Genomic DNA, 26263 nt, shown 5'->3' with positions numbered 1-26263 from the left:
CTGGCTGGGGAATCTAGAACCAGGGGTCACAGTCTCAGAATAAGGGGTCGGCCATTTAGGACTGAGATGAGGAGAAATTTCTTCACTCAGAGGGTGGTGAATCTTTGGAATTCTCTACCCCAGAGGGCTGTGGAGGCTCAGTCATTGAGCACATTCAAATCAGAGATCGATAGATTTCTAGATATTAAAGGCATCAAGGGATATGGGGATGGTGCAGGAAAATGGTGTTGAGGTAGAAGATCAGCCATGATCTGATTGAATGGCGGAGCAGGCTCGAGGGGCCGGATGGCCTACTCCTGCTCCTATTTCTTATGTTCTTATCCCTCTCCCCGGCCAGTGTCTGAGGCTGAACCAGACTGTTTGTAACCGTGGCCTCCTATTTGACCCTGAGATGAGCTTCTGACCCCATATCTGCTCCATCACCAAGACCGCCTACCTCCACCACCGTAACATCGCCCGTCTCCACCCCTGTCTCAGCTTATCTGCTGCTGAAACCCTCACCCATGACTTTGTTACCCCCAGACTGGACTATTCCAATGCTCTCCTGGCCGGCCTCCCATCTTCCACCCTCCATAAACTTGAGCTCATCCAAAACTCTGCTGCCTGTATCCTAACTCACACCAAGTCCCGTTCACCCATCACCCCCTGTGCTCGCTGACCTACATTGGCTCCCGGTCCGGGAACACCTCGATTTTAAAATTCTCATCCTTGTTTTCAAATCCCTCCATGGCCCTCGCCCCCCCTCCCTATCGCTGTAACCCCCTCCAGCCCTACAACCCTCCGAGATCTCTGCGCTCCTCCAATTCTGGCCTCTTGAGCATCCCCGATTTTAATCGCTCCACCATTGGTGGCCGTGCCTTCAGCTGCCTGGGCCCTAAGCTCTGGAATTCCCTCCCTAAACCTCTCTGCTTCTCTACCTCTCTCTCCTCATTTAAGACGCTCCTTAAAACCTACCTCTTTGACCCAGCTTTTGGTCACCTGTCCTAATATCTCCTTATGTGGTTTGGTGTCAAATTTTGTTTGATAATCGCTCCTGTGAAGCATCTTGGGACGTTTTACTATGTTAAAGGCGCAAAATAATGCAACTTGTTGTTGTTGATACATACAGAATATACTCTGGTCTTATCCCAGCCCCCTGTATATACAGAATATACTCTGGTCTTATCCCAGCCCCGTGTATATACGGAATATACTCTGGTCTTATCCCAGCCCCGTGTATATACAGAATATACTCTGGTCTTATCCCAGCCCCCTGTATATACAGAATATACTCTGGTCTTATCCCAGCCCCCTGTATATACAGAATATACTCTGGTCTTATCCCAGCCCCCTGTATATACGGAATATACTCTGGTCTTATCCCAGCCCCGTGTATATACGGAATATACTCTGGTCTTATCCCAGCCCCCTGTATATACGGAATATACTCTGGTCTTATCCCAGCCCCCTGTATATACAGAATATACTCTGGTCTTATCCCAGCCCCCTGTATATACGGAATATACTCCGGTCTTATCCCAGCCCCCTGTATATACGGAATATACTCTGGTCTTATCCCAGCCCCGTGTATATATGGAATATACTCCGGTCTTATCCCAGCCCCCTGTATATACGGAATATACTCTGGTCTTATCCCAGCCCCGTGTATATATGGAATATACTCTGGTCTTATCCCAGCCCCCTGTATATATGGAATATACTCTGGTCTTATCCCAGCCCCCTGTATATACAGAATATACTCTGGTCTTATCCCAGCCCCGTGTATATATGGAATATACTCTGGTCTTATCCCAGCCCCCTGTATATATGGAATATACTCTGGTCTTATCCCAGCCCCCTGTATATACGGAATATACTCTGGTCTTATCCCAGCCCCGTGTATATATGGAATATACTCTGGTCTTATCCCAGCCCCCTGTATATACGGAATATACTCCGGTCTTATCCCAGCCCCGTGTATATATGGAATATACTCTGGTCTTATCCCAGCCCCCTGTATATATGGAATATACTCCGGTCTTATCCCAGCCCCGTGTATATACGGAATATACTCCGGTCTTATCCCAGCCCCGTGTATATATGGAATATACTCTGGTCTTATCCCAGCCCCCTGTATATACGGAATATACTCTGGTCTTATCCCAGCCCCCTGTATATACAGAATATACTCTGGTCTTATCCCAGCCCCCTGTATATACGGAATATACTCCGGTCTTATCCCAGCCCCGTGTATATATGGAATATACTCTGGTCTTATCCCAGCCCCCTGTATATACAGAATATACTCTGGTCTTATCCCAGCCCCCTGTATATACGGAATATACTCCGGTCTTATCCCAGCCCCGTGTATATACGGAATATACTCTGGTCTTATCCCAGCCCCGTGTATATACGGAATATACTCTGGTCTTATCCCAGCCCCCTGTATATACAGAATATACTCTGGTCTTATCCCAGCCCCCTGTATATACAGAATATACTCTGGTCTTATCCCAGCCCCCTGTATATACGGAATATACTCTGGTCTTATCCCAGCCCCCTGTATATATGGAATATACTCTGGTCTTATCCCAGCCCCGTGTATATATGGAATATACTCTGGTCTTATCCCAGCCCCTGTATATACGGAATATACTCTGGTCTTATCCCAGCCCCGTGTATATATGGAATATACTCTGGTCTTATCCCAGCCCCGTGTATATATGGAATATACTCTGGTCTTATCCCAGCCCCGTGTATATATGGAATATACTCTGGTCTTATCCCAGCCCCTGTATATACGGAATATACTCTGGTCTTATCCCAGCCCCGTGTATATATGGAATATACTCTGGTCTTATCCCAGCCCCGTGTATATATGGAATATACTCTGGTCTTATCCCAGCCCCGTGTATATACGGAATATACTCTGGTCTTATCCCAGCCCCCTGTATATACGGAATATACTCCGGTCTTATCCCAGCCCCCTGTATATACAGAATATACTCTGGTCTTATCCCAGCCCCGTGTATATATGGAATATACTCTGGTCTTATCCCAGCCCCCTGTATATACGGAATATACTCTGGTCTTATCCCAGCCCCGTGTATATATGGAATATACTCTGGTCTTATCCCAGCCCCCTGTATATACGGAATATACTCCGGTCTTATCCCAGCCCCGTGTATATATGGAATATACTCTGGTCTTATCCCAGCCCCGTGTATATACGGAATATACTCCGGTCTTATCCCAGCCCCGTGTATATATGGAATATACTCTGGTCTTATCCCAGCCCCGTGTATATATGGAATATACTCTGGTCTTATCCCAGCCCCGTGTATATATGGAATATACTCTGGTCTTATCCCAGCCCCCTGTATATACGGAATATACTCTGGTCTTATCCCAGCCCCGTGTATATATGGAATATACTCTGGTCTTATCCCAGCCCCCTGTATATACGGAATATACTCTGGTCTTATCCCAGCCCCGTGTATATATGGAATATACTCTGGTCTTATCCCAGCCCCCTGTATATACGGAATATACTCTGGTCTTATCCCAGCCCCGTGTATATATGGAATATACTCTGGTCTTATCCCAGCCCCGTGTATATACGGAATATACTCTGGTCTTATCCCAGCCCCGTGTATATATGGAATATACTCTGGTCTTATCCCAGCCCCGTGTATATATGGAATATACTCTGGTCTTATCCCAGCCCCCTGTATATATGGAATATACTCTGGTCTTATCCCAGCCCCGTGTATATATGGAATATACTCTGGTCTTATCCCAGCCCCCTGTATATACGGAATATACTCTGGCCTTATCCCAGCCCCTGTATATACAGAATATACTCTGGCCTTATCCCAGCCCCGTGTATATATGGAATATACTCTGGTCTTATCCCAGCCCCGTGTATATACGGAATATACTCTGGTCTTATCCCAGCCCCGTGTATATATGGAATATACTCTGGTCTTATCCCAGCCCCTGTATATACGGAATATACTCTGGTCTTATCCCAGCCCCCTGTATATATGGAATATACTCTGGTCTTATCCCAGCCCCGTGTATATACGGAATATACTCTGGTCTTATCCCAGCCCCGTGTATATATGGAATATACTCTGGTCTTATCCCAGCCCCGTGTATATACGGAATATACTCTGGTCTTATCCCAGCCCCGTGTATATATGGAATATACTCTGGTCTTATCCCAGCCCCTGTATATACGGAATATACTCTGGTCTTATCCCAGCCCCGTGTATATACGGAATATACTCTGGTCTTATCCCAGCCCCTGTATATATGGAATATACTCTGGTCTTATCCCAGCCCCGTGTATATACGGAATATACTCTGGTCTTATCCCAGCCCCCTGTATATACGGAATATACTCTGGTCTTATCCCAGCCCCTGTATATACGGAATATACTCTGGTCTTATCCCAGCCCCGTGTATATATGGAATATACTCTGGTCTTATCCCAGCCCCGTGTATATATGGAATATACTCTGGTCTTATCCCAGCCCCCTGTATATACGGAATATACTCTGGTCTTATCCCAGCCCCTGTATATATGGAATATACTCTGGTCTTATCCCAGCCCCCTGTATATACGGAATATACTCTGGTCTTATCCCAGCCCCCTGTATATACGGAATATACTCTGGTCTTATCCCAGCCCCCTGTATATACAGAATATACTCTGGTCTGATCCCAGCCCCGTGTATATATGGAATATACTCTGGTCTTATCCCAGCCCCCTGTATATACGGAATATACTCTGGTCTTATCCCAGCCCCCTGTATATATGGAATATACTCTGGTCTTATCCCAGCCCCGTGTATATATGGAATATACTCTGGTCTTATCCCAGCCCCGTGTATATATGGAATATACTCTGGTCTTATCCCAGCCCCGTGTATATATGGAATATACTCTGGTCTTATCCCAGCCCCTGCCTATTGGTTGCTACCTGCCCCCTTCTCGCTGTCTATTGGTTGCTACCTGTCCCCGTCTTGCTGCCTATTGGTTGCTACCTCACTTGGTTGTTGGACTGTTGTATGACACACTGTGAAAGGAGGTCCCTCACTGCCCACGACACTGACCCTCCCCTAACTGGACACTGTCCCCTCAGACTCTCTCCCCACAATACTGACCCTCCCCTAACTGGACACTGTCCCCTCAGAGTCTCTCCCCACAATACTGACCCTCCCCTAACTGGACACTGTCCCCTCAGAGTCTCTCCCCACAATACTGACCCTCCCCTAACTGGACACTGTCCCCTCAGAGTCTCTCCCCACAATACTGACCCTCCCCTAACTGGACACTGTCCCCTCAGACTCTCTCCCCACAATACTGACCCTCCCCTAACTGGACACTGTCCCCTCAGAGTCTCTCCCCACAATACTGACCCTCCCCTAACTGGACACTGTCCCCTCAGAGTCTCTCCCCACAATACTGACCCTCCCCTAACTGGACACTGTCCCCTCAGAGTCTCTCCCCACAATACTGACCCTCCCCTAACTGGACACTGTCCCCTCAGAGTCTCTCCCCACAATACTGACCCTCTCCTAACTGGACACTGTCCCCTCAGACTCTCTCCCCACAATACTGACCCTCCCCTAACTGGACACTGTCCCCTCAGACTCTCTCCCCACGACACTGACCCTCCCCTAACTGGACACTGTCCCCTCAGACTCTCTCCCCACAATACTGACCCTCCCCTAACTGGACACTGTCCCCTCAGAGTCTCTCCCCACAATACTGACCCTCCCCTAACTGGACACTGTCCCCTCAGATCTACATTCCACATCTTACTTTCATCCCTTAAGTTTAGAAGATTTTGAGGTGATCTAATCGAGGTGTTTAAAATGATTAAGGGATTCATTAGGGAGATAGAGAGGAACAATGTTCTCCAGTGGACGAGTCCAGAACAAGGGGGCACAATCTTGAAATAAGAGTCAGGCATTCAGGGATGATGTCAGGAAGCATTTCTTCACACAAAGGGTGGTGGAAATCTGGAACTCAACTCCCAAAAAGCTGTTGAGGCCGGGGGTTAATGAAAAATTCCGAAACTGAGATTGATTGATTTTTGTTGGGTGAGGGTATCGAGGGTTCGGAACCAAGGCGGGTAGATAGAGTTAGGACACAGATCAGCCATGATCGAGTTGAGTGGGGAGCAGGCTCGAGGGTTAGAATGGCCTACTCCTGTTCCTAATGTTCCTGTCACCAAGTTGTGTCACACCCAGGCTTTGCACTGCTGTGTTAGGCTCCAGGGGATGTGTGTGTTGTGTGTGGTATTGGGCCTGTGCTGTCCAATGGATGAATGACAGGGCTCTGTTATATTTGATAACCTGTGCTTGCCAGTGACCCGCTGCGCTAAACTCCTCTTGTTGTGTCTGTAGCTAACACTAACAATACACCGTCAGACCGGTGGTCTGGGCATCAGTATCGCTGGTGGAAAAGGCTCAACCCCATACAAAGGGGAGGATGAGGTAAGCGTGCTTCAGTCTCAGTCTCACGCGTCCTTGGGAGGACTGCAGTTCTCCAATCGTTTACTGTCCACACTATGGCCAATCATGGAGTGCCCGGGGGTAGAGCAGCCCAGCAGCGGGTCACTGTGGGGACCGACCGTGACCCGCCCTCCCCCTCCCCCTCCCCATCCCCCGCCCTCCCCCTCCCCCGCCCTCCCCCTCCCCCTCCCCATCCCCCGCCCTCCCCCTCCCCATCCCCCGCCCTCACCCCCCTCCCCATCCCCCGCCCTCACCCCCCCTCCCCCGCCCTCACCCCCCTCCCCCGCCCTCACCCCACCCTCCCCATCCCCCGCCCTCCCCCTCCCCATCCCCCGCCCTCACCCCACCCTCCCCATCCCCCGCCCTCCCCCTCCCCCTCCCCCGCCCTCACCCCCCCTCCCCCGCCCTCCCCCTCCCCATCCCCCGCCCTCACCCCCCCTCCCCCGCCCTCACCCCCCCTCCCCCGCCCTCACCCCACCCTCCCCATCCCCCGCCCTCCCCCTCCCCATCCCCCGCCCTCACCCCCCCTCCCCATCCCCCGCCCTCACCCCACCCTCCCCATCCCCCGCCCTCCCCCTCCCCCTCCCCCGCCCTCACCCCCCCCTCCCCCGCCCTCCCCCTCCCCATCCCCCGCCCTCACCCCCCTCCCCCGCCCTCCCCCCCCTCCCCCGCCCTCACCCCACCCTCCCCATCCCCCGCCCTCCCCCTCCCCATCCCCCGCCCTCACCCCCCCTCCCCATCCCCCGCCCTCACCCCCCCTCCCCATCCCCCGCCCTCACCCCCCCTCCCCATCCCCCGCCCTCACCCCCCCTCCCCATCCCCCGCCCTCACCCCCCCTCCCCATCCCCCGCCCTCACCCCCCCTCCCCATCCCCCGCCCTCACCCCCCCTCCCCATCCCCCGCCCTCACCCCCCTCCCCATCCCCCGCCCTCACCTCCCCTCCCCATCCCCCGCCCTCACCTCCCCTCCCCATCCCCCGCCCTCACCCCCCCTCCCCATCCCCCGCCCTCACCCCCCCTCCCCATCCCCCGCCCTCACCCCACCTCCCCATCCCCCGCCCTCACCCCCTCCCCATCCCCCGCCCTCACCCCCCTCCCCATCCCCCGCCCTCACCCCCCATCCCCCGCCCTCGCCCTCCCCCTCCCCCCATCTCCCCATCCCCCGCCCTCACCCCACCTCCCCATCCCCCGCCCTCACCCCCCATCCCCCGCCCTCGCCCTCCCCCTCCCATCCCCCGCCCTTACCCCACGCCCCGCCCTTACCCCACGCCCCGCCCATACCCCATCCCCCGCCCTTACCCCACGCCCCGCCCTTACCCCACGCCCCGCCCTTACCCCACGCCCCGCCCTTACCCCACCCCCCGCCCTTACCCCACCTTCCCCATGCCCCACCCTTACCCCACCCCCCGCCCTTACCCCACCCCCCGCCCTTACCCCATCTTCCCCATGCCCCGCCCTTACCCCATCTTCCTCATCCCTCCCGACATCCTCATTATTCTGATCAAGATCCATCACTGTCTCCATCTGATACGCAGTCTTTCCCGGGTTCTTGCATCTCCCTCCTTTCAACTCCAAGCTTTGGTTGGTTCTTGGGATGTCAGTGACAGAGTATTTACTGACCATCCCCCAGTTCCCTTGTGACCGTGAAGACTCAGCCACGTTGGTGTGGGACTGCGGTCACGTATGCGCCCAGTAAGGACGGTGGGTTTCCTTCCTTAAAGGACATTAGTTTTTACGACACCCCGACAGTTTCATGGCCACTTTTACTGAGACCAGCTTTTTATTTCAACATTCAATGACTGAATTCCATTTCTCAGATTCACATTCTCTGAACCCCGTTGGTGGGGTCGTTTGGTCGTTAGTCAGTTATCTGTTCGTTCCCATATGTCCAGGGTTGCGCTTTTCCTGGGTCCAAGAGCTGGGAGACCAGTGTCCAAATCGCTGTTTTTCTCATTCCACGTTGCTAAGGTTGAAGTAAGACTTACTTTGAGGCTTGAGCAGTTTGTGTGCTGTGGGTTTTGGCTGGTTGGATGAGGGAGACTGCAGGGGAACGTCTGGCTCCGTGTCCCAGGCCTTTCCCAGCTGGATGACGGTGCTTGGTGCGTGACAGAGAACTGATAGAATAAGGACTACATGGGGCCACGGGTCGTCCGTCGGACAATATCGGTGACCCCGGTGACGGCTCCCTCGGGCCTGGTGACCCCGGTGACGGCTCCCTCGGGCCTGGTGACCTCGGTGACGGCTCCCTCGGGCCTGGTGACCTCGGTGACGGCTCCCTCGGGCCTGGTGACCTCGGTGACGGCTCCCTCGGGCCTGGTGACCCCGGTGACGGCTCCCTCGGGCCTGGTGACCTCGGTGACGGCTCCCTCGGGCCTGGTGACCTCGGTGACGGCTCCCTCGGGCCTGGTGACCTCCGTGACGGCTCCCTCGGGGCTGGTGACCCCGGTGACGGCTCCCTCGGGCCTGGTGACCTCGGTGACGGCTCCCTCGGGCCTGGTGACCCCGGTGACGGCTCCCTCGGGCCTGGTGACCCCGGTGACGGCTCCCTCGGGCCCGGTGACCCAGGTGACAGCTCCCTCGGGCCCGGTGACGGCTCCCTCGGGCCCGGTGACCCAGGTGACAGCTCCCTCGGGCCCGGTGACGGCTCCCTCGGGCCTGGTGACCCCGGTGACGGCTCCCTCGGGCCCGGTGACCCAGGTGACGGCTCCCTCGGGCCCGGTGACCACGGTAACGGCTCCCTCGGGCCCGGTGACCCAGGTGACGGCTCCCTCGGGCCCGGTGACCACGGTAACGGCTCCCTCGGGCCCGGTGACCCAGGTGACGGCTCCCTCGGGCTCGGTGACCACGGTAACGGCTCCCTCGGGCCCGGTGACGGCTCCCTCGGGCCAGGTGACCCAGGTGACGGCTCCCTCGGGCCCGGTGACCCAGGTGACGGCTCCTTCGGGCCCGGTGACCACGGTGACGGCTCCCTCGGGCCCGGTGACCCAGGTGACGGCTCCCTCGGGCCCGGTGACCCAGGTGACGGCTCCCTCGGGCCCGGCGACCACGGTGACGGCTACCTCGGGCCCGGTGACGGCTCCCTCGGGCCCGGTGACCCAGGTGATGGCTCCCTCGGGCCCGGTGACCCAGGTGACGGCTCCCTCGGGCCCGGCGACCACGGTGACGGCTCCCTCGGGCCCGGTGACGGCTCCCTCGGGCCCGGCGACCACGGTGACGGCTCCCTCGGGCCCGGCGACCACGGTAACGGCTCCCTCGGGCCCGGTGACCCAGGTGACGGCTCCCTCGGGCCTGGTGACCACGGTAACGGCTCCTTCAGGCCCGGTGACCACGGTAACGGCTCCCTCGGGCCCGGTGACCCAGGTGACGGCTCCTTCGGGCCCGGTGACCACGGTGACGGCTCCCTCGGGCCCGGTGACCCAGGTGACGGCTCCCTCGGGCCCGGTGACCACGGTAACGGCTCCTTCGGGCCCGGTGACCACGGTGACGGCTCCCTCGGGCCCGGTGACCCAGGTGACGGCTCCCTCGGGCCCGGTGACCCAGGTGACGGCTCCCTCGGGCCCGGTGACCCAGGTGACGGCTCCTTCGGGCCCGGTGACCACGGTAACGGCTCCTTCGGGCCCGGTGACCACGGTGACGGCTCCCTCGGGCCCGGTGACCCAGGTGACGGCTCCCTCGGGCCCGGTGACCCAGGTGACGGCTCCTTCGGGCCCGGTGACCACGGTAACGGCTCCTTCGGGCCCGGTGACCACGGTGACGGCTCCCTCGGGCCCGGTGACCCAGGTGACGGCTCCCTCGGGCCCGGTGACCCAGGTGACGGCTCCCTCGGGCCCGGTGACCACGGTAACGGCTCCCTCGGGCCCGGTGACCCAGGTGACGGCTCCCTCGGGCCCGGTGACCACGGTAACGGCTCCCTCGGGCCCGGTGACCCAGGTGACGGCTCCCTCGGGCTCGGTGACCACGGTAACGGCTCCCTCGGGCCCGGTGACGGCTCCCTCGGGCCAGGTGACCCAGGTGACGGCTCCCTCGGGCCCGGTGACCCAGGTGACGGCTCCTTCGGGCCCGGTGACCACGGTGACGGCTCCCTCGGGCCCGGTGACCCAGGTGACGGCTCCCTCGGGCCCGGTGACCCAGGTGACGGCTCCCTCGGGCCCGGCGACCACGGTGACGGCTACCTCGGGCCCGGTGACGGCTCCCTCGGGCCCGGTGACCCAGGTGACGGCTCCCTCGGGCCCGGTGACCCAGGTGACGGCTCCCTCGGGCCCGGTGACCCAGGTGACGGCTCCCTCGGGCCCGGCGACCACGGTGACGGCTCCCTCGGGCCCGGTGACGGCTCCCTCGGGCCCGGCGACCACGGTGACGGCTCCCTCGGGCCCGGCGACCACGGTAACGGCTCCCTCGGGCCCGGTGACCCAGGTGACGGCTCCCTCGGGCCCGGTGACCACGGTAACGGCTCCTTCGGGCCCGGTGACCACGGTGACGGCTCCCTCGGGCCCGGTGACCCAGGTGACGGCTCCCTCGGGCCCGGTGACCCAGGTGACGGCTCCCTCGGGCCCGGTGACCCAGGTGACGGCTCCTTCGGGCCCGGTGACCACGGTAACGGCTCCTTCGGGCCCGGTGACCACGGTGACGGCTCCCTCGGGCCCGGTGACCCAGGTGACGGCTCCCTCGGGCCCGGTGACCCAGGTGACGGCTCCTTCGGGCCCGGTGACCACGGTAACGGCTCCTTCGGGCCCGGTGACCACGGTGACGGCTCCCTCGGGCCCGGTGACCCAGGTGACGGCTCCCTCGGGCCCGGTGACCCAGGTGACGGCTCCCTCGGGCCCGGCGACCACGGTGACGGCTACCTCGGGCCCGGTGACGGCTCCCTCGGGCCCGGTGACCCAGGTGACGGCTCCCTCGGGCCCGGTGACCCAGGTGACGGCTCCCTCGGGCCCGGTGACCCAGGTGACGGCTCCCTCGGGCCCGGCGACCACGGTGACGGCTCCCTCGGGCCCGGTGACGGCTCCCTCGGGCCCGGCGACCACGGTGACGGCTCCCTCGGGCCCGGTGACCCAGGTGACGGCTCCCTCGGGCCCGGAGCCCCTGGTGAGGTCTGGTCTGTGGTTGGAGGTCTCCGTGGTAGAGAGTGGGCAGAGCCTGGAGCTGGCAGGGCTGTGACAGACTGGAGTCGGTCCGATCCGTGTATGATGTGAGGATGGCTGGGAGTTCATTGACTCTGCCTAGTGTACAAGGAACGCTGGTACCCCATGCCCACGCGCTGGTGAGGTGCTGGCAGACGGAGTACTTTCACGGCTGGGTACATGGAGAAAGCTGAGTGTTGATGTCTGGTACGACTGATGTTATTGTGTGTTTCAGGGAATCTTCATCTCTCGGGTGTCGGAGGAGGGACCGGCAGCTCAAGCCGGAGTGCGAGTCGGAGATAAGCTGTTAGAGGTAAGCAAGACCCACCATGGTAACAAGTATTAACGTGTGTAGTGAGAAAGGACCAGAGGGCCCCCTTCCAACAACTCAGTACAGTCTGGCTCTCATAGAAAAGTCACTTGGTCCAGATTGGGCACTGAGGGAAGTAAGGGTGGAAATTGCAGAGACTCTGGCCACAATCTTCCAATCCTCCTTAGATACGGGGACGGTGCCGGAGGACTGGAGGATTGTAAATATTACACCCCTGTTCAAAAAACGGGAGAGGGATAAACCCGGCAACTACAGGCCAGTCAGCCTAACATCGGTGGTGGGGAAACTTTTAGAGACAATAATCCGGGACAAAATTAATTGGTACTTGGAAAATTCTGGGCTAATAAATGAAAGTCAGCACGGGTTTGTTAACGGCAAATCGTGTTTGACAAACTTGATCGAGTTCTTTGATGAAGTAATGGAGAGGGTCGATGAGGGCAGTGCAGTTGATGTGTATATGGACTTTCAAAAGATGTTTGATAAAGTGCCACATAATCGTCTTATCAGCAAAATTAAACCCATGGGCTCTTTTCTCTAGAAAAGAAAAGGCTGATGGAGGTCTTCAAGATAATGATAGGGTTTGATTGGGTAGACGTAGAGAAAATGTTTCCACTTGTGGGGGAGACCAAATCGAGGGGTCATAAATGCGAGAGGTTCGAGGATTTCATTTCCACAACATTCACCTGAGGAAGGAGGAAGCCTCCGAAAGCTTGTGAATTTCAAATAAAATTGCTGGACTATAACTTGGTGTTGTAAAATTGTTTACAATTGAATATATTCAACGACTCAGCATCCACCACCCACTGAGTATGAAATAGAAGGATATGCTGATAGGGTGAGATGAAGTAGAGAGGGAGGAGGCTCGTGTGGAGCATAGTGGTTATGTTACTGGACTAGTAATCCAGCGGTCTGGACTAATAATCCGGAGTCATGAGTTCAAATCCCGCCACGGCAGCTGGCGAATTTAAATTCAATTAATTAAATAAAATCTGGAATTAAAATACTAGTATCAGTGATGATGGCCATGAAACTACTGGATTGTCGTAAAAACCCATCTGGTTCACTAATGCCCTTTAGGGAAGGAAACCTGCCGTCCTTACCCGGTCTGGCCTATATGTGACTCCAGACCCACAGCAATGTGGTTGATTCTTAATCGCCCTCTAAAATGTCCGAGCAAGACACTCAGTTGTAAAATCTCGCTAAAAAATGTCACAATAAGAATAAAACCGGACGGACCACCCGGCATCGGACCACGAGGCACCGGACACGACAACGGCAAACCAAGGCCAGTCGACCCTGCAAAGTCCTCCTCACTAGCATCTGGGGATTTGTGCCAAAATTGGGAGAGCTGTCCCACAGACCAGTCAAGCAACAGCCTGACATAGCCATACTCACAGAATCATACCTTTCAGCCAACGTCCCAGACTCTTCCATCACCATCCCTGGGTGTGTCCTGTCCCACCAGCAGGACAGACCCACCAGAGGTGGCGGTACAGTGATATACAGTCAGGAGGGAGTGGCCCTGGGAGTCCTCAACATTGACTCTGGACCCCATGAAATCTCATGGCATCAGGTCAAACATGGGCAAGGAAACCTCCTGCTGATTACCACCTACCGTCCTCCCTCAGCTGATGAATCAGTCCTCCTCCATGTTGAGCGCCACTTGGAGGAAGCACTGAGGGTAGCAAGGGCATAGAATGTACTCTGGGTGGGGGACTTCAATGTCCATCACCAAGAGTGGCTCGGTAGCACCACTACTGACCGAGCTGGCCGAGTCCTGAAGGATTTAGCTGCTAGACTGGGCCTGCAGCAGGTGGCGAGTGAACCAACACGAGGGAAAAACTTACTTGACCTCGTCCTCACCAATCTACCTGTTGCAAATGCATCTGTCCATGACAGTATTGGTAGGAGTGACCACCGCACAGTCCTCGTGGAGATGAAGTCCCGTCTTCGCACTGAGGACACCATCCAATCTGTTGTGTGGCACTACCACCGTGCTAAATGGGATAGATTCAGAACAGATCGAGCAGCTCAAAACTGGACTTCCATAAGATGCTGTGGGCCATCAGCAGCAGCAGAATTGTATTCCGGCGCAATCTGTAACCTCATGGCCCGGCATATTAATCACTCCACCATTACCAACAAGCCAGGGGATCAACCCTGGTTCAATGAGGAATGTAGAAGAGCATGCCAGGAGCAGCACCAGGCATACCTAAAAATGAGGTGCCAACCTGGTGAAGCTACAACTCAGGACTACATGCATGCTAAACAGCGGAAGCAACATGCTATAGACAGAGCTAAGCTATTCCACAACCAACGGATCAGATCAAAGCTCTGCAGTCCTGTCACATCCAGTCGTGAATGGTGGTGGACAATTAAACAACTAACGGGAGGAGGAGGCTCTGTAAACATCCCCATCCTCAATGATGGCGGAGTCCAGCACATGAGTGCAAAAGACAAGGCTGAAGCGTTTGCAACCATCTTCAGCCAGAAGTGCCGAGTGGATGATCCATCTCGGCCTCCTCCCGATATCCCCACCATCACAGAAGCCAGTCTTCAGCCAATTCGATTCACTCCACTTGATATCAAGAAACGGCTGAGTGCACTGGATACAGCAAAGGCTATGGGCCCCGACAACATCCCGGCTGCAGTGCTGAAGACTTGTGCTCCAGAACTAGCTGCACCTCTAGCCAAGCTGTTCCAGTACAGCTACAACACTGGCATCTACCCGACAATGTGGAAAATTGCCCAGGTATGTCGTGTCCACAAAAAGCAGGACAAATCCAATCCGGCCAATTACCGCCCCATCAGTCTACTCTCAATCATCAGCAAAGTGATGGAAGGTGTCGTCGACAGTGCTATCAAGCGGCACTTACTCACCAATAACCTGCTCACTGATGCTCAGTTTGGGTCCCGCCAGGACCACTCGGCTCCAGACCTCATTACAGCCTTGATCCAAACATGGTCAAAAGAACTGAATTCCAGAGGTGAGGTGAGAGTGACTGCCCTTGACATCAAGGCAGCATTTGACCGAGTGTGGCACCAAGGAACCCGAGTAAAATTGAAGTCAATGGGAATCAGGGTTAAAACTCTCCAGTGGCTGTAATCATACCTAGCACAAAGGAAGACGGTAGTGGTTGTTGGAGGCCAATCATCTCAGCCCCAGGACATTGTTGCAGGAGTTCCTCAGGGCAGTGTCCTAGGCCCAGTCATCTTCAGCTGCTTCATCAATGACCTTCCCTCCATCATAAGGTCAGAAATGGGGATGTTCGCTGATGATTGCACAGTGTTCAGTTCCATTCGCAACCCCTCAAATAATGAAGCAGCCCGTGCCCGCATGCAGCAAGACCTGGACAACATCCAGGCTTGGGCTGATAAGTGGCAAGTAACATTCGCGCCAGGCAATGACCATCTCCAACAAGAGAGAATCTAACCACCTCCCCTTGACATTCAACGGCATTACCATCACCGAATCCCCCACCATCAACATCCTGGGGGTCACCATTGACCAGAAACTTAACTGGACCAGCCATATAAATACTGTGGCTACGAGAGCAGGTCAGAGACTGGGTATTCTGTGGTGAGTGATTCACCTCCTGACTCCCCAAAGCCTTTCTACAAGGCACAAGTCAGGAGTGTGATGGAATTCTCTCCACTTGCCTGGATGAGTGCAGCTCCAACAACACTCAAGAAGCTCGACACCATCCAAGATAAAGCAGCCCGCTTGATTGGCACCCCATCCACCACCCTAAACGTTCACTCCCTTCACCACCGGCGCACTGTGGCTGCAGTGTGTACCATCCACAGGATGCACTGCAGCAACTCGCCAAGGCTTCTTCGACAACACCTCCCAAACCCGCGACCTCTACCACCTAGAAGGACAAGAGCAGCAGGCACATGGGAACATCACCACCTGCATGTTCCCCTCCAAGTCACACGCCATCCCGACTTGGAAATATATCGCCGTTCCTTCATCGTCGCTGGGTCAACATCCTGGAACTCCCTTCCTAACAGCACTGTGGGAGAACCGTCACCACACGGACTGCAGCGGTTCAAGAAGGCGGCTCACCACCACCTTCTCAAGGGCAATTAGGGATGGGCAATAAATGCCGGCAATGCCAGCGACGCCCACATCCCATGAACTAATAAAAAAAAAACACCGGCATAGACCAGTTGGGCCAAATGGCCCATTTCAGTGCTGCTAATTCTATGTAAAGGACAGTGACAGTGTGGATACAAAATTGGCTCGGGGACAGAAAGCAGAGAGTAGTGGTGAACAGTTGTTTTTCAGACTGGAGGGAAGTATTTCGTGGTGTTCCCCAGGGGTCAGTATTAGGACCACTGCTCTTGATATATATTAATGAGCTGGACTTGGGTATAGAGGGAATAATTTCAAAATTTGCAGGTGAGAGGAAACTTGGAAATGTAGTAAATGATGTGGAGGATAGTAACAGACTTCAGGAGGACAGAGACAGACTGGTGAAATGGGCAGACACATGGCAGATGAAATTTAACGCAGAGAAGTGTGAAGTGATGCATTTTGTTGGGAAGAATGAGGAGAGGCAATATAAACTAAATGGTACAATTTTAAGGGAGTGCAGGAACAGAGAGACCTGGGAGTGTATGTACACCAGATTCTTGAAGGTGGCAGGACAAGTTGAGAAGGCTGTTAAAAAAATGTTATGGAAACCTCGGATTTATTAATAGAGGCATGGAGTATAAAAGCAAGGTTATACTAAACCTTTATAAATACAGGTTAGGCCCCAGCTGGAGTATTGTGTTCAATTTAAGGTGATCGGCAAAAGAGCCAGAGGGGAGATGAGGAAACATTTTTTTAAAAACGCAGCGAGTTGTTCTGATCTGGAATTCACTGCCTGAAAGGGCGGTGGGAGCAGATTCAATAATAACTTTCAAAAGGGAATTGGAGAAATACTTGAAAAGGAAAAATTTACAGGGCATTGGGGAAAGAGCAGGGGAGTGGGACTAATTGGATAGCTCTTTCAAAGAGCCGGCACAGGCACGATGGGCCGAATGGCCTCCTCCTGTGTTGCAGCATGCTATGATACTATGAACCTGCACCGTCCGCCCCTCCCCCCGTGCCTAACTGGTGGTCGCTCGGCGGAGGGCGTGGGTGGTCAGGTTACTGATGCCAGTGTCTTTCCTTGGTGCAGGTGAACGGTGTGGGTCTGCGTGATGCTGAGCACCACAGGGCGGTGGAGGCACTGCGGAGCTCGGGGGGCTCGGTAACCATGGCAATACTGCGGGAGAGGATGGTGGAGCCTGAGAATGCCATCACCATGACCCCACTGCGGCCGGAGGATGACTACGCTCCGAGAGACCGGCGCACTGGCCTCAGGTTCCTGGAGGAGCCCGAGACGGGAGCCGTCCGGGAACAATACTCCACCTCGCTGGCACGGAACGAGAGAGGGCTTGGCTTCAGTATCGCTGGGGGAAAGGGGTCAACGCCGTACAAAGCAGGAGACACGGTGAGTACCCACAGAAAGGGGCCTGCGCGCCCGGTGCCCGCCGGGGGGGGCCTGCGTGTGAACTGACTGTATAACCCGGACTATGTCCTGTTGCAGGCAATCTTCATCTCGAGGTTAGCGGAGGGAGGGTCTGCGCACAGGGACGGGATCCTGCGTGTGGGAGACCGGGTGATCTCGGTAAGTGTTCTCGGTTCACCTGACTCACCGGCCGTGCCTTCGTTTGGTCGGTTGTACCGTGCGGAGCGAGGCTTCGGCCCATCGCCAGCGAGCGCTTTGACTGCCGCGAGACTCCTGATTGTGTAAATGCCTTCGGTGTGTCGCGTCGCACTGCACCAGCCTGCTCAGTGTGGCATCTGAGGACGTGCCAATCTGAGCGGATACACATGGCGCTGCCTGCCCACGCCCCCGACTGCTGGTTCGCTGGTGGAACGGTTTTGCTCTTCTACCGAGTGAGACTGACCCAGGTCATGTCTGTTTCAGCGTGGAGGTTCACAAGGATTCAGTATCCTCTTCTGTCCCAGGTTTGCTCAGACCCCGTCTGCAGACACTGGGTTCAGTTCTGGGCTCCGCACCTCAGGAAGGATAGATTGGCCTTGGAGGGGGTGCAGTGCAGATTCACCAGAATAATACCGGGAATAAAAGGGTTAAATTATGAGGAAAGGCTTGTATTCCCGCGAGTATAGAAGATTAAGGAGTGATCTAATCGAGGGGTTTAAAGACGTTGATAGGGTAGAGAGAGAGAAACTATTTCCTGTGGTGGGAGAACTAGGGGGCGTAACCTTAAAATTAGAGCCAGGCTGTTCAGGGGTGATGTCAGGAAGCACTTCTTCACATAAAGGGGAGTGGAAATCTGGAACTCTCTCCCCCCAAAAAAGCCTATTGGGGGATGTTTTTCTTCTGCGTTCCAGTGATGTGTGTATGAAATGACATGGAGAGAGATCTCAGGGCAGTGATCTCTGCATGAAATGGGGAGTGTTTCATGGGAGAGTGTAGAGGGAGCTTTACTCTGTATCTAACCCTGTACCTGCCCTGGGAGTGTTTGATGGGACAGTGTAGAGGGAGCTTTACTCTGTATCTAACCCTGTACCTGCCCTGGGAGTGTTTGATGGGACAGTGTAGAGGGAGCTTTACTCTGTATCTAACCCTGTACCTGCCCTGGGAGTGTTTGATGGGACAGTGTAGAGGGAGCTTTACTCTGTATCTAACCCTGTACCTGCCCTGGGAGTGTTTGATGGGACAGTGTAGAGGGAGCTTTACTCTGTATCTAACCCTGTACCTGCCCTGGGAGTGTTTGATGGGACAGTGTAGAGGGAGCTTTACTCTGTATCTAACCCATACTGTACCTGCCCTGGGAGTGTTTGATGGGACAGTGTAGAGGGAGCTTTACTCTGTATCTAACCCTGTACCTGCCCTGGGAGTGTCTGATGGGACAGTGTAGAGGGAGCTTTACTCTGTATCTAACCCTGTACCTGCCCTGGGAGTGTCTGATGGGACAGTGTAGAGGGAGCTTTACTCTGTATCTAACCCGTGCTGTACCTGCCCTGGAAGTGTTTGATGGGACAGTGTAGAGGGAGCTTTACTCTGTATCTAACCCGTGCTGTACCTGCCCTGGGAGTGTTTGATGGGACAGTGTAGAGGGAGCTTTACTCTGTATCTAACCCATGCTGTACCTGACCCTGGGAGTGTTTGATGGGACAGTGTAGAGGGAGCTTTACTCTGTATCTAACCCTGTACCTGCCCTGGGAGTGTTTGATGGGACAGTGTAGAGGGAGCTTTACTCTGTATCTAACCCTGTCCCTGCCCTGGGAGTGTTTGATGGGACAGTGTAGAGGGAGCTTTACTCTGTATCTAACCCTGTACCTGCCCTGGGCGTGTTTGATGGGACAGTGTAGAGGGAGCTTTACTCTGTATCTAACCCTGTACCTGCCCTGGGAGTGTTTGATGGGACAGTGTAGAGGGAGCTTTACTCTGTATCTAACCCTGTACCTGCCCTGGGAGTGTTTGATGGGACAGTGTAGAGGGAGCTTTACTCTGTATCTAACCCGTGCTGTACCTGCCCTGGGGGTGTTTGATGGGACAGTGTAGAGGGAGCTTTACTCTGTATCTAACCCTGTCCCTGCCCTGGGAGTGTTTGATGGGACAGTGTAGAGGGAGCTTTACTCTGTATCTAACCCTGTACCTGCCCTGGGAGTGTTTGATGGGACAGTGTAGAGGGAGCTTTACTCTGTATCTAACCCGTGCTGTACCTGCCCTGGGAGTGTTTGATGGGACAGTGTAGAGGGAGCTTTACTCTGTATCTAACCCGTGCTGTACCTGCCCTGGGAATGTTTGATGGGACAGTGTAGGGGGAGCTTTACTCTGTATCTAACCCTGTACCTGCCCTGGGAGTGTTTGATGGGACAGTGTAGAGGGAGCTTTACTCTGTATCTAAACCTGTCCCTGCCCTGGGGGTGTTTGATGGGACAGTGTAGAGGGAGCTTCACTCTGTATCTAACCCTGTACCTGCCCTGGGAGTGTTTGATGGGATAGTGTAGAGGGAGCTTTACTCTGTATCTAAACCTGTCCCTGCCCTGGGAGTGTTTGATGGGACAGTGTAGAGGGAGCTTTACTCTGTATCTAAACCTGTACCTGACCCTGGGAGTGTTTGATGGGACAGTGTAGAGGGAGCTTCACTCTGTATCTAACCCTGTACCTGCCCTGGGAGTGTTTGATGGGACAGTGTAGAGGGAGCTTTACTCTGTATCTAACCCTGTACCTGCCCTGGGCGTGTTTGATGGGGTAGGATGAGGGTGCCTGGGCTCAGCTACTGTTACTGAGATTGTCTGTGTACAGGATACTGATTCTTTGGGACCTCCTTGTTTCTTCTGGTGACTGACTGCACACACTTTCCCTTCCAGCTCTCCCTCACTTGTTTGCTAACTGTTTTTTTTGAGCTGCACAGTGATGGATGCCGTTCCCTTTCTTGTCTGACTTGCATGTGACTAAACGGCCGAGGCCTGTGTGGTGGTGGGTTTCTGACTTTAATCCTGGTTAACAGCATGGGTTACCAGGACAATGGCCAATAGTAAGAGCTGTTACTGTGTGGTCAGTGGTGGCTTCTGTCTGCTCTACGCCAGATCTTTCTGCACTTCTTTACCCCACAGTAAAACCTCCTCTGATTGGTACTAACCCCTCTGACCTGCCCTTTATTTATTGTTTAAAACCCCCTCCCTTCTCCGCCCCTCTCTTCCCCTTTGCCACTTGCTTTGGTTGTGAATGTCTGCAGGACAGCTGGGATCTCATCCGGGATTAATTACATTGAAAAGGGAACGTGGCTTTCCTGCAGACTCCATCAGTTTGAAGTTTAAACAGACCGCTCCCTGTGTGTGGTGGGGATGTGGCGATACTCGCTGGGCTCCGATCTAGGGGACAGTCAGCTCCTCTGAATCCGATCCTGGAATTCCCTGTGACCAGAAGAAGGTGTGAGTGTAAAGCAGTGTCCCTGGCCTCTCACCATGGCTACAAACCAGCCCTTACTTGCAGGAGCCGAGCCGGTTAAGGGGAGAGTGTTCAAAATTATTCAAAAAGTAAATTGAGTGTGTCATTCCTGTGGGGACATGAAATAGAGACCGAAAGGGGGAGCTTAGAACAAATCTTTTCACGGGAGCTATGGGGCACAGAGGGAGGGAGGGTGGGAAAGAGGGTGGCACAGATTGAGAGAGGGTGGCACAGAGTGAGAGAGGGTGGGAGAGAGGGTGGCACAGATTGAGAAAGGGTCGGAGGGAGTGAGAGAGGGTGGGAGAGAGGGTGGCACAGATTGAGAGAGGGTGGCACAGAGTGAGAGAGGGTGGCACAGAGTGAGAGAGGGTGGCACAGAGTGAGAGAGGGTGGCACAGAGTGAGAGAGGGTGGCACAGAGTGAGAAAGGGTCGGAGAGAGGGAGAGAGGGTGGCACAGAGTGAGAGAGGGTGGCACAGAGTGAGAGAGGGTGGCACAGAGTGAGAGAGGGTGGCACAGATTGAGAGAGGGTGGCACAGAGTGAGAGAGGGTGGGAGAGAGGGTGGCACAGAGTGAGAAAGGGTCGGAGAGAGTGAGAGAGGGTGGGAGAGAGGGTGGCACAGAGTGAGAGAGGGTGGCACAGAGTGAGAGAGGGTGGCACAGAGTGAGAGAGGGTGGGAGAGAGGGTGGCACAGAGGGAGAGAGGGTGGCACAGAGGGAGAGAGGGTGGGAGAGAGGGAGAGAGGGTGGCACAGAGTGAGAGAGGGTGGCACAGAGTGAGAGAGGGTGGCACAGATTGAGAAAGGGTGGGAGAGAGAGAGAGGGTGGCACAGAGTGAGAGAGGGTGGGAGAGAGGGTGGCACAGAGTGAGAGAGGGTGGCACAGAGGGAGCGAGGGTGGCACAGAGGGAGAGAGGGTGGCACAGATTGAGAGAGGGTGGGAGAGAGGGTGGCACAGAGTGAGAGAGGGTGGCACAGAGTGAGAGAGGGTGGGAGAGAGGGTGGCACAGATTGAGAAAGGGTCGGAGAGAGTGAGAGAGGGTGGGAGAGAGGGTGGCACAGATGAGAGAGGGTGGGAGAGAGGGAGAGGAGGGTGGGAGAGAGGGTGGCACAGATTGAGAGAGGGTGGGAGAGAGGGAGAGAGGGTGGGAGAGAGGGTGGCACAGATTGAGAGAGGGTGGGAGAGAGTGAGAGAGGGTGGCACAGAGTGAGAGAGGGTGGGAGAGAGGGAGAGAGGGTGGCACAGAATGAGAGAGGGTGGGAGAGAGGGAGAGAGGGTGGCACAAAGTGAGAGAGGGTGGGAGAGAGGAGAGAGGGTGGCACAGAGTGAGAGATGCCACTAGTTGAAGAACGGAGAGAGGTGCCACTAGTTTAGAGAGAGAGAGATTTAGGGTACACTGTGCTCCCTGAATTTTCTCGCTGTTTCTTCATGTTTGGGTTATTTTTAATTTAATTTGCATACCTGGTGACTGGTGTCCGTGATCTGACTCAGCGGTTTACACCAATCCTTGGCATAGAGTACAAAAACAAGGAAGTTATGCGAAAACTTTATAAATCTTCTGGTTCGGCCCCAGCTGGAGTATTGCATCCAATTCTGGGCACCACACTTCAGGATGGATATTAAAGCCTTAGAGAGGGTGCCAAGGATGATAACAGGGTGAGGGACTTCAGTTATGTGGAGAGACTGGAGAAGCTGGGATTGTTCTCCTTAGAACAGAGAAGGTTGAGGGGAGATTTGATAGAGGTGTTCAAAATCATGAAGGGTTTTGATAGAGTAAATAAGGAGAAACTGTTTCCAGTGGCAGAAGGGTCAGTAACCGAGGACACAGATTTAAGGTGATCGGCAAAAGAGCCAGAGGGGAGATGAGAATTTTTTTTTTGCAAAGCGAGTTGTTCTGATCTGGAATTCACTGCCTGAAAGGGCGGTGGAAGCAGATTCAATAATAACTTTCAAAAGGGAATTGGAGAAATACTTGAAGGGGAAAATTTACCGGGCTATGGGGAAAGAGCAGGGAATGGACTAATTGGACAGCTCTTTCAAAGAGCCGGCACAGGCACAATGGGCCGAATGGCCTCCTGGTGTTGTATCATTCCATGATTCTATGCTCCTTATAACGATACAGGCTGCTGATTCAGGGATCCAATAGGGTAGAAAACTATTTCCTCTGGTGGGGAAATCCAGAACAAGGGGGCATAATCTTAAAATGAGAGCTCGGTCACTTGGGAGTGAAATCAAGAAGCACGTTTTCACACAAAGGGGAGTGGAAATCTGAACTCGCTCCCCTTAAAGTCTGTGGATGCTGGGGGTCAATTGAAAGTTCCAAGACTCCGATCAATAGATTTTTAATAGGTAATCGAGGGGTATGGAGCAAAGGCGGGTAAATGGAGTTGAGGTACAGATCAGCCACGATCTCATTGAATGGTGGGACAGGCTCGAGGGGCTGAATGGCCTCCTCCTGTCCCTATATTCGCATGTCTTCTGAATGCACTGTCGGAGGGTTAGTACTGAGGGACCGCTGCACCTCTCTGCCAGGCCACCAGCCAACCACACGGCCCTTTCAGACTGATGAGAACTGGTAAAAGGAGCAGTGGGACCCTGCTGTCCTCCATCTTACAACCTGCACTGCTGCTGTCAACTGGGCTGTCTGTGTGCGTGTGGGGCTCTGTGTGTGTGTGTGTGTGTGTGTGTGTGTGTGTGTGTGTGTGACCAATACGTTGAGGAACCAACCAGAGAACAGGCGATCCTAGACCGGGTATTGTGCAATGAGAAAGGATTAATAAACGATCTTGTGTGGGGTCCCTTAGGGAATAGCGACCATAACATGATAGAATTCCTCATAAAGATGGAGAGTGAAGTAGTCGAATCCGAAACTAGAGTCCTGAATCTAAATAAAGGAAGTTACGAAAGTATGAGGTGCAAGTTGGCTATGATAGATCGGGAACTTTACTAAAAGGGATGATGGTGGATAGGCAATGGCTAATATTTAAAGAACGTGTGCAGGAATTACAACAATTATTCATTCCTGTCTGGTGCAAAATAAAACAGGAAAGGTGGCTCAACCGTGGCTTACAAAAGAATACAAAAGAAATTAGGGATAGTATTAGATCCAAAGAGGAGACATATAAAATTGGCAGAAAAAGCGGCAAGCCTGAGGATTGGGAGCAGTTCAGAATTCAGCAAAGGAGGACAAAGAGATTGATTAAGAGGGGAAAAATAGAGTATGAGAGTAAACTAGCAGGGAACATAAAAACTGACTGTAAAAGCTTCTATAAATATGTCAAGAGAAAACAATTAGTGAAGACAAATGCAGGTCCCTTACAGTCAGAAATGGGGGTAATTATAATGGGGAACAAAGAAATGGCAGAACAATTAAACACATACTTTGGTTCTGTCTTCACAAAGGAGGACACAAATAACCTCTCAGAAATGTTAGGGAACCAAGGGTCTAGTGAGAGGGAGGAACTGAAGGAAACCAGTATTAGTAAAAAAATAGTGCCAGGGAAATTAATGGGGCTAAAGGCTGACAAATCCCCAAGGCCTGATAATCTACATCCCAGAGTACTAAAGGAAGTGGCCCTGGAAATAGTGGATGCATTGGTGATCATCTTCCAAAATTCTATAGACTCTGGAACAGTTCCTACAGATTGGAGGGTGGCAAATGTAACCCCACTATTTAAAAAAGGAAGGAGAGAAAAAACAGGGAATCACAGACCAGTTAGCCTAACATCAGGAGTGGGAAAATACTAGAGTCTATTCTAAAAGATGTGATCACAGAACATTTGGAGGGCATTAACGGGATTGGACAAAGTCAGCATGGGTTTATGAAAGGGAAATCATGCTTAACAAATCTACTGGAGTTTTTTGAGGATGTAACTAGTAGAATAGATAGGGGAGAACCAGTGGATGTGGTGTATTTGGATTTTCAGAAGGCTTTTGATAAGGTCCCACACAAGAGGTTAGTGTGCAAAATTAAAGCACATGGGATTGGGGGGGAATATACTGGCATGGATTGAGAATTGGTTGACAGACAGGAAACAGAGAGTAGGAATAAACGGGTCTTTTTCCAGGTGGCAGGCAGTGACTAGTGGGGTACCGCAGGGATCAGTGCTTGGGCCCCAGCTATTCACAATATATATCAATGATTTGGATGAGGGAACTAAATATAACATTTCCAAATTTGTAGACGACACAAAGCTGGGGTGGAATGTGAGCTGTGAGGAGGATGCAAAGAGGCTCCAATGTGATTTAGACAAGTTGGGTGAGTGGGCAAGAACATGGCAGATGCAGTATAATGTGGATAAATGTGAGGTTATCCACTTTGGTTGTAAAAACAGAAAGGCAGATTATTATCTGAATGGTGATCGATTGGGAAAAGGGGAGGTGCAACGAGACCTGGGTGTCCTTGTACACCAGTCGCTGAAAGCGAGCATTCAGGTGCAGCAAGCAGTTAGGAAGGCGAATGGTATGTTGGCCTTCATTGCAAGAGGATTTGAATACAGGAACAGGATGTCTTACTGCAGTTATACAGGGCCTCGGTGAGACCACATCTGGAGTATTGTGTGCGGTTCTGGTTTCCTTATCTGAGGAAGGATGTGCTTGCCATGGAGGGAGTGCAACGAAGGTTTACCAGACTGATTCCTGGGATGGGCAGGACTGATGTACGAGGAGAGATTGGTCGACTCGGCCTGTATTCACTCGAGTTTAGAAGAATGAGAGGTGATCTCATCGAAACATATAAAATTCTAACAGGACGAGACAGACTAGATGCAGGGAGGATGTTCCCGATGGCTGGGGAGTCCAGAACCAGGGGTCACAGTCTCAGATACGGGGTATGCCATTTAGAACCGAGATGAGGAGAAATTTCTTCACTCAGAGGGTGGTGAACCTGTGGAATTCTCTACCACAGAAGGCAGTGGAGGCCAAGTCATTAAATATATTCAAAAGGAGATAGATATATTTCTTAATGCTAAAGGGATCAAGGGATATGGGGAAAAAGCGGGAACAGGGTACTGAGTTAGACGATCAGCCATGATCATTTTGAATGGCGGAGCAGGCCTGATGGGCCGAATGGCCAACTCTTGCTCCTATTTTCTGTGTGTGCGTGTGTGTGTGTGTGTGTGTGTGTGTGTGTGTGTGTGTGTCCCAAGATCTCCTGATGTTTCTTCAAAACTCCTCACTTACTCCCCTGCCCCAGCAGCATAAAAGCTGGAGCTAACAGTTAAAGGCCCGGGAGCAGGCCCGAAGGGCCGAATGGCCTACTCTTGCTCCTATTTCCTATGTTTCTATGTGTCTATTTACATCCCGAAGTGCTTCACACCATTCACGTACTTTGGACAACTGCTCTG

The 26263-nt window shown here is 53.8% G+C and overlaps 1 protein-coding gene across 1 annotated transcript in view; it reads left to right on the top strand.

Annotated features, from left to right (window-relative positions):
- The window catches only part of scrib (scribble planar cell polarity protein), a 296559-nt gene that overhangs the window by 104789 nt on the left and 165507 nt on the right, over window positions 1-26263 (top strand). The window contains 4 exon segments of the mRNA XM_067996625.1: window positions 6399-6488; window positions 11861-11938; window positions 17128-17442; window positions 17539-17619. Coding sequence (XP_067852726.1) covers window positions 6399-6488; window positions 11861-11938; window positions 17128-17442; window positions 17539-17619 — 564 coding nt within the window.

This window comes from Heptranchias perlo, chromosome 2, assembly GCF_035084215.1.
Source record: "Heptranchias perlo isolate sHepPer1 chromosome 2, sHepPer1.hap1, whole genome shotgun sequence".
Lineage (NCBI taxonomy): Eukaryota > Metazoa > Chordata > Chondrichthyes > Hexanchiformes > Hexanchidae > Heptranchias > Heptranchias perlo.
This window is presented reverse-complemented; position numbering and strand designations above follow the sequence as displayed.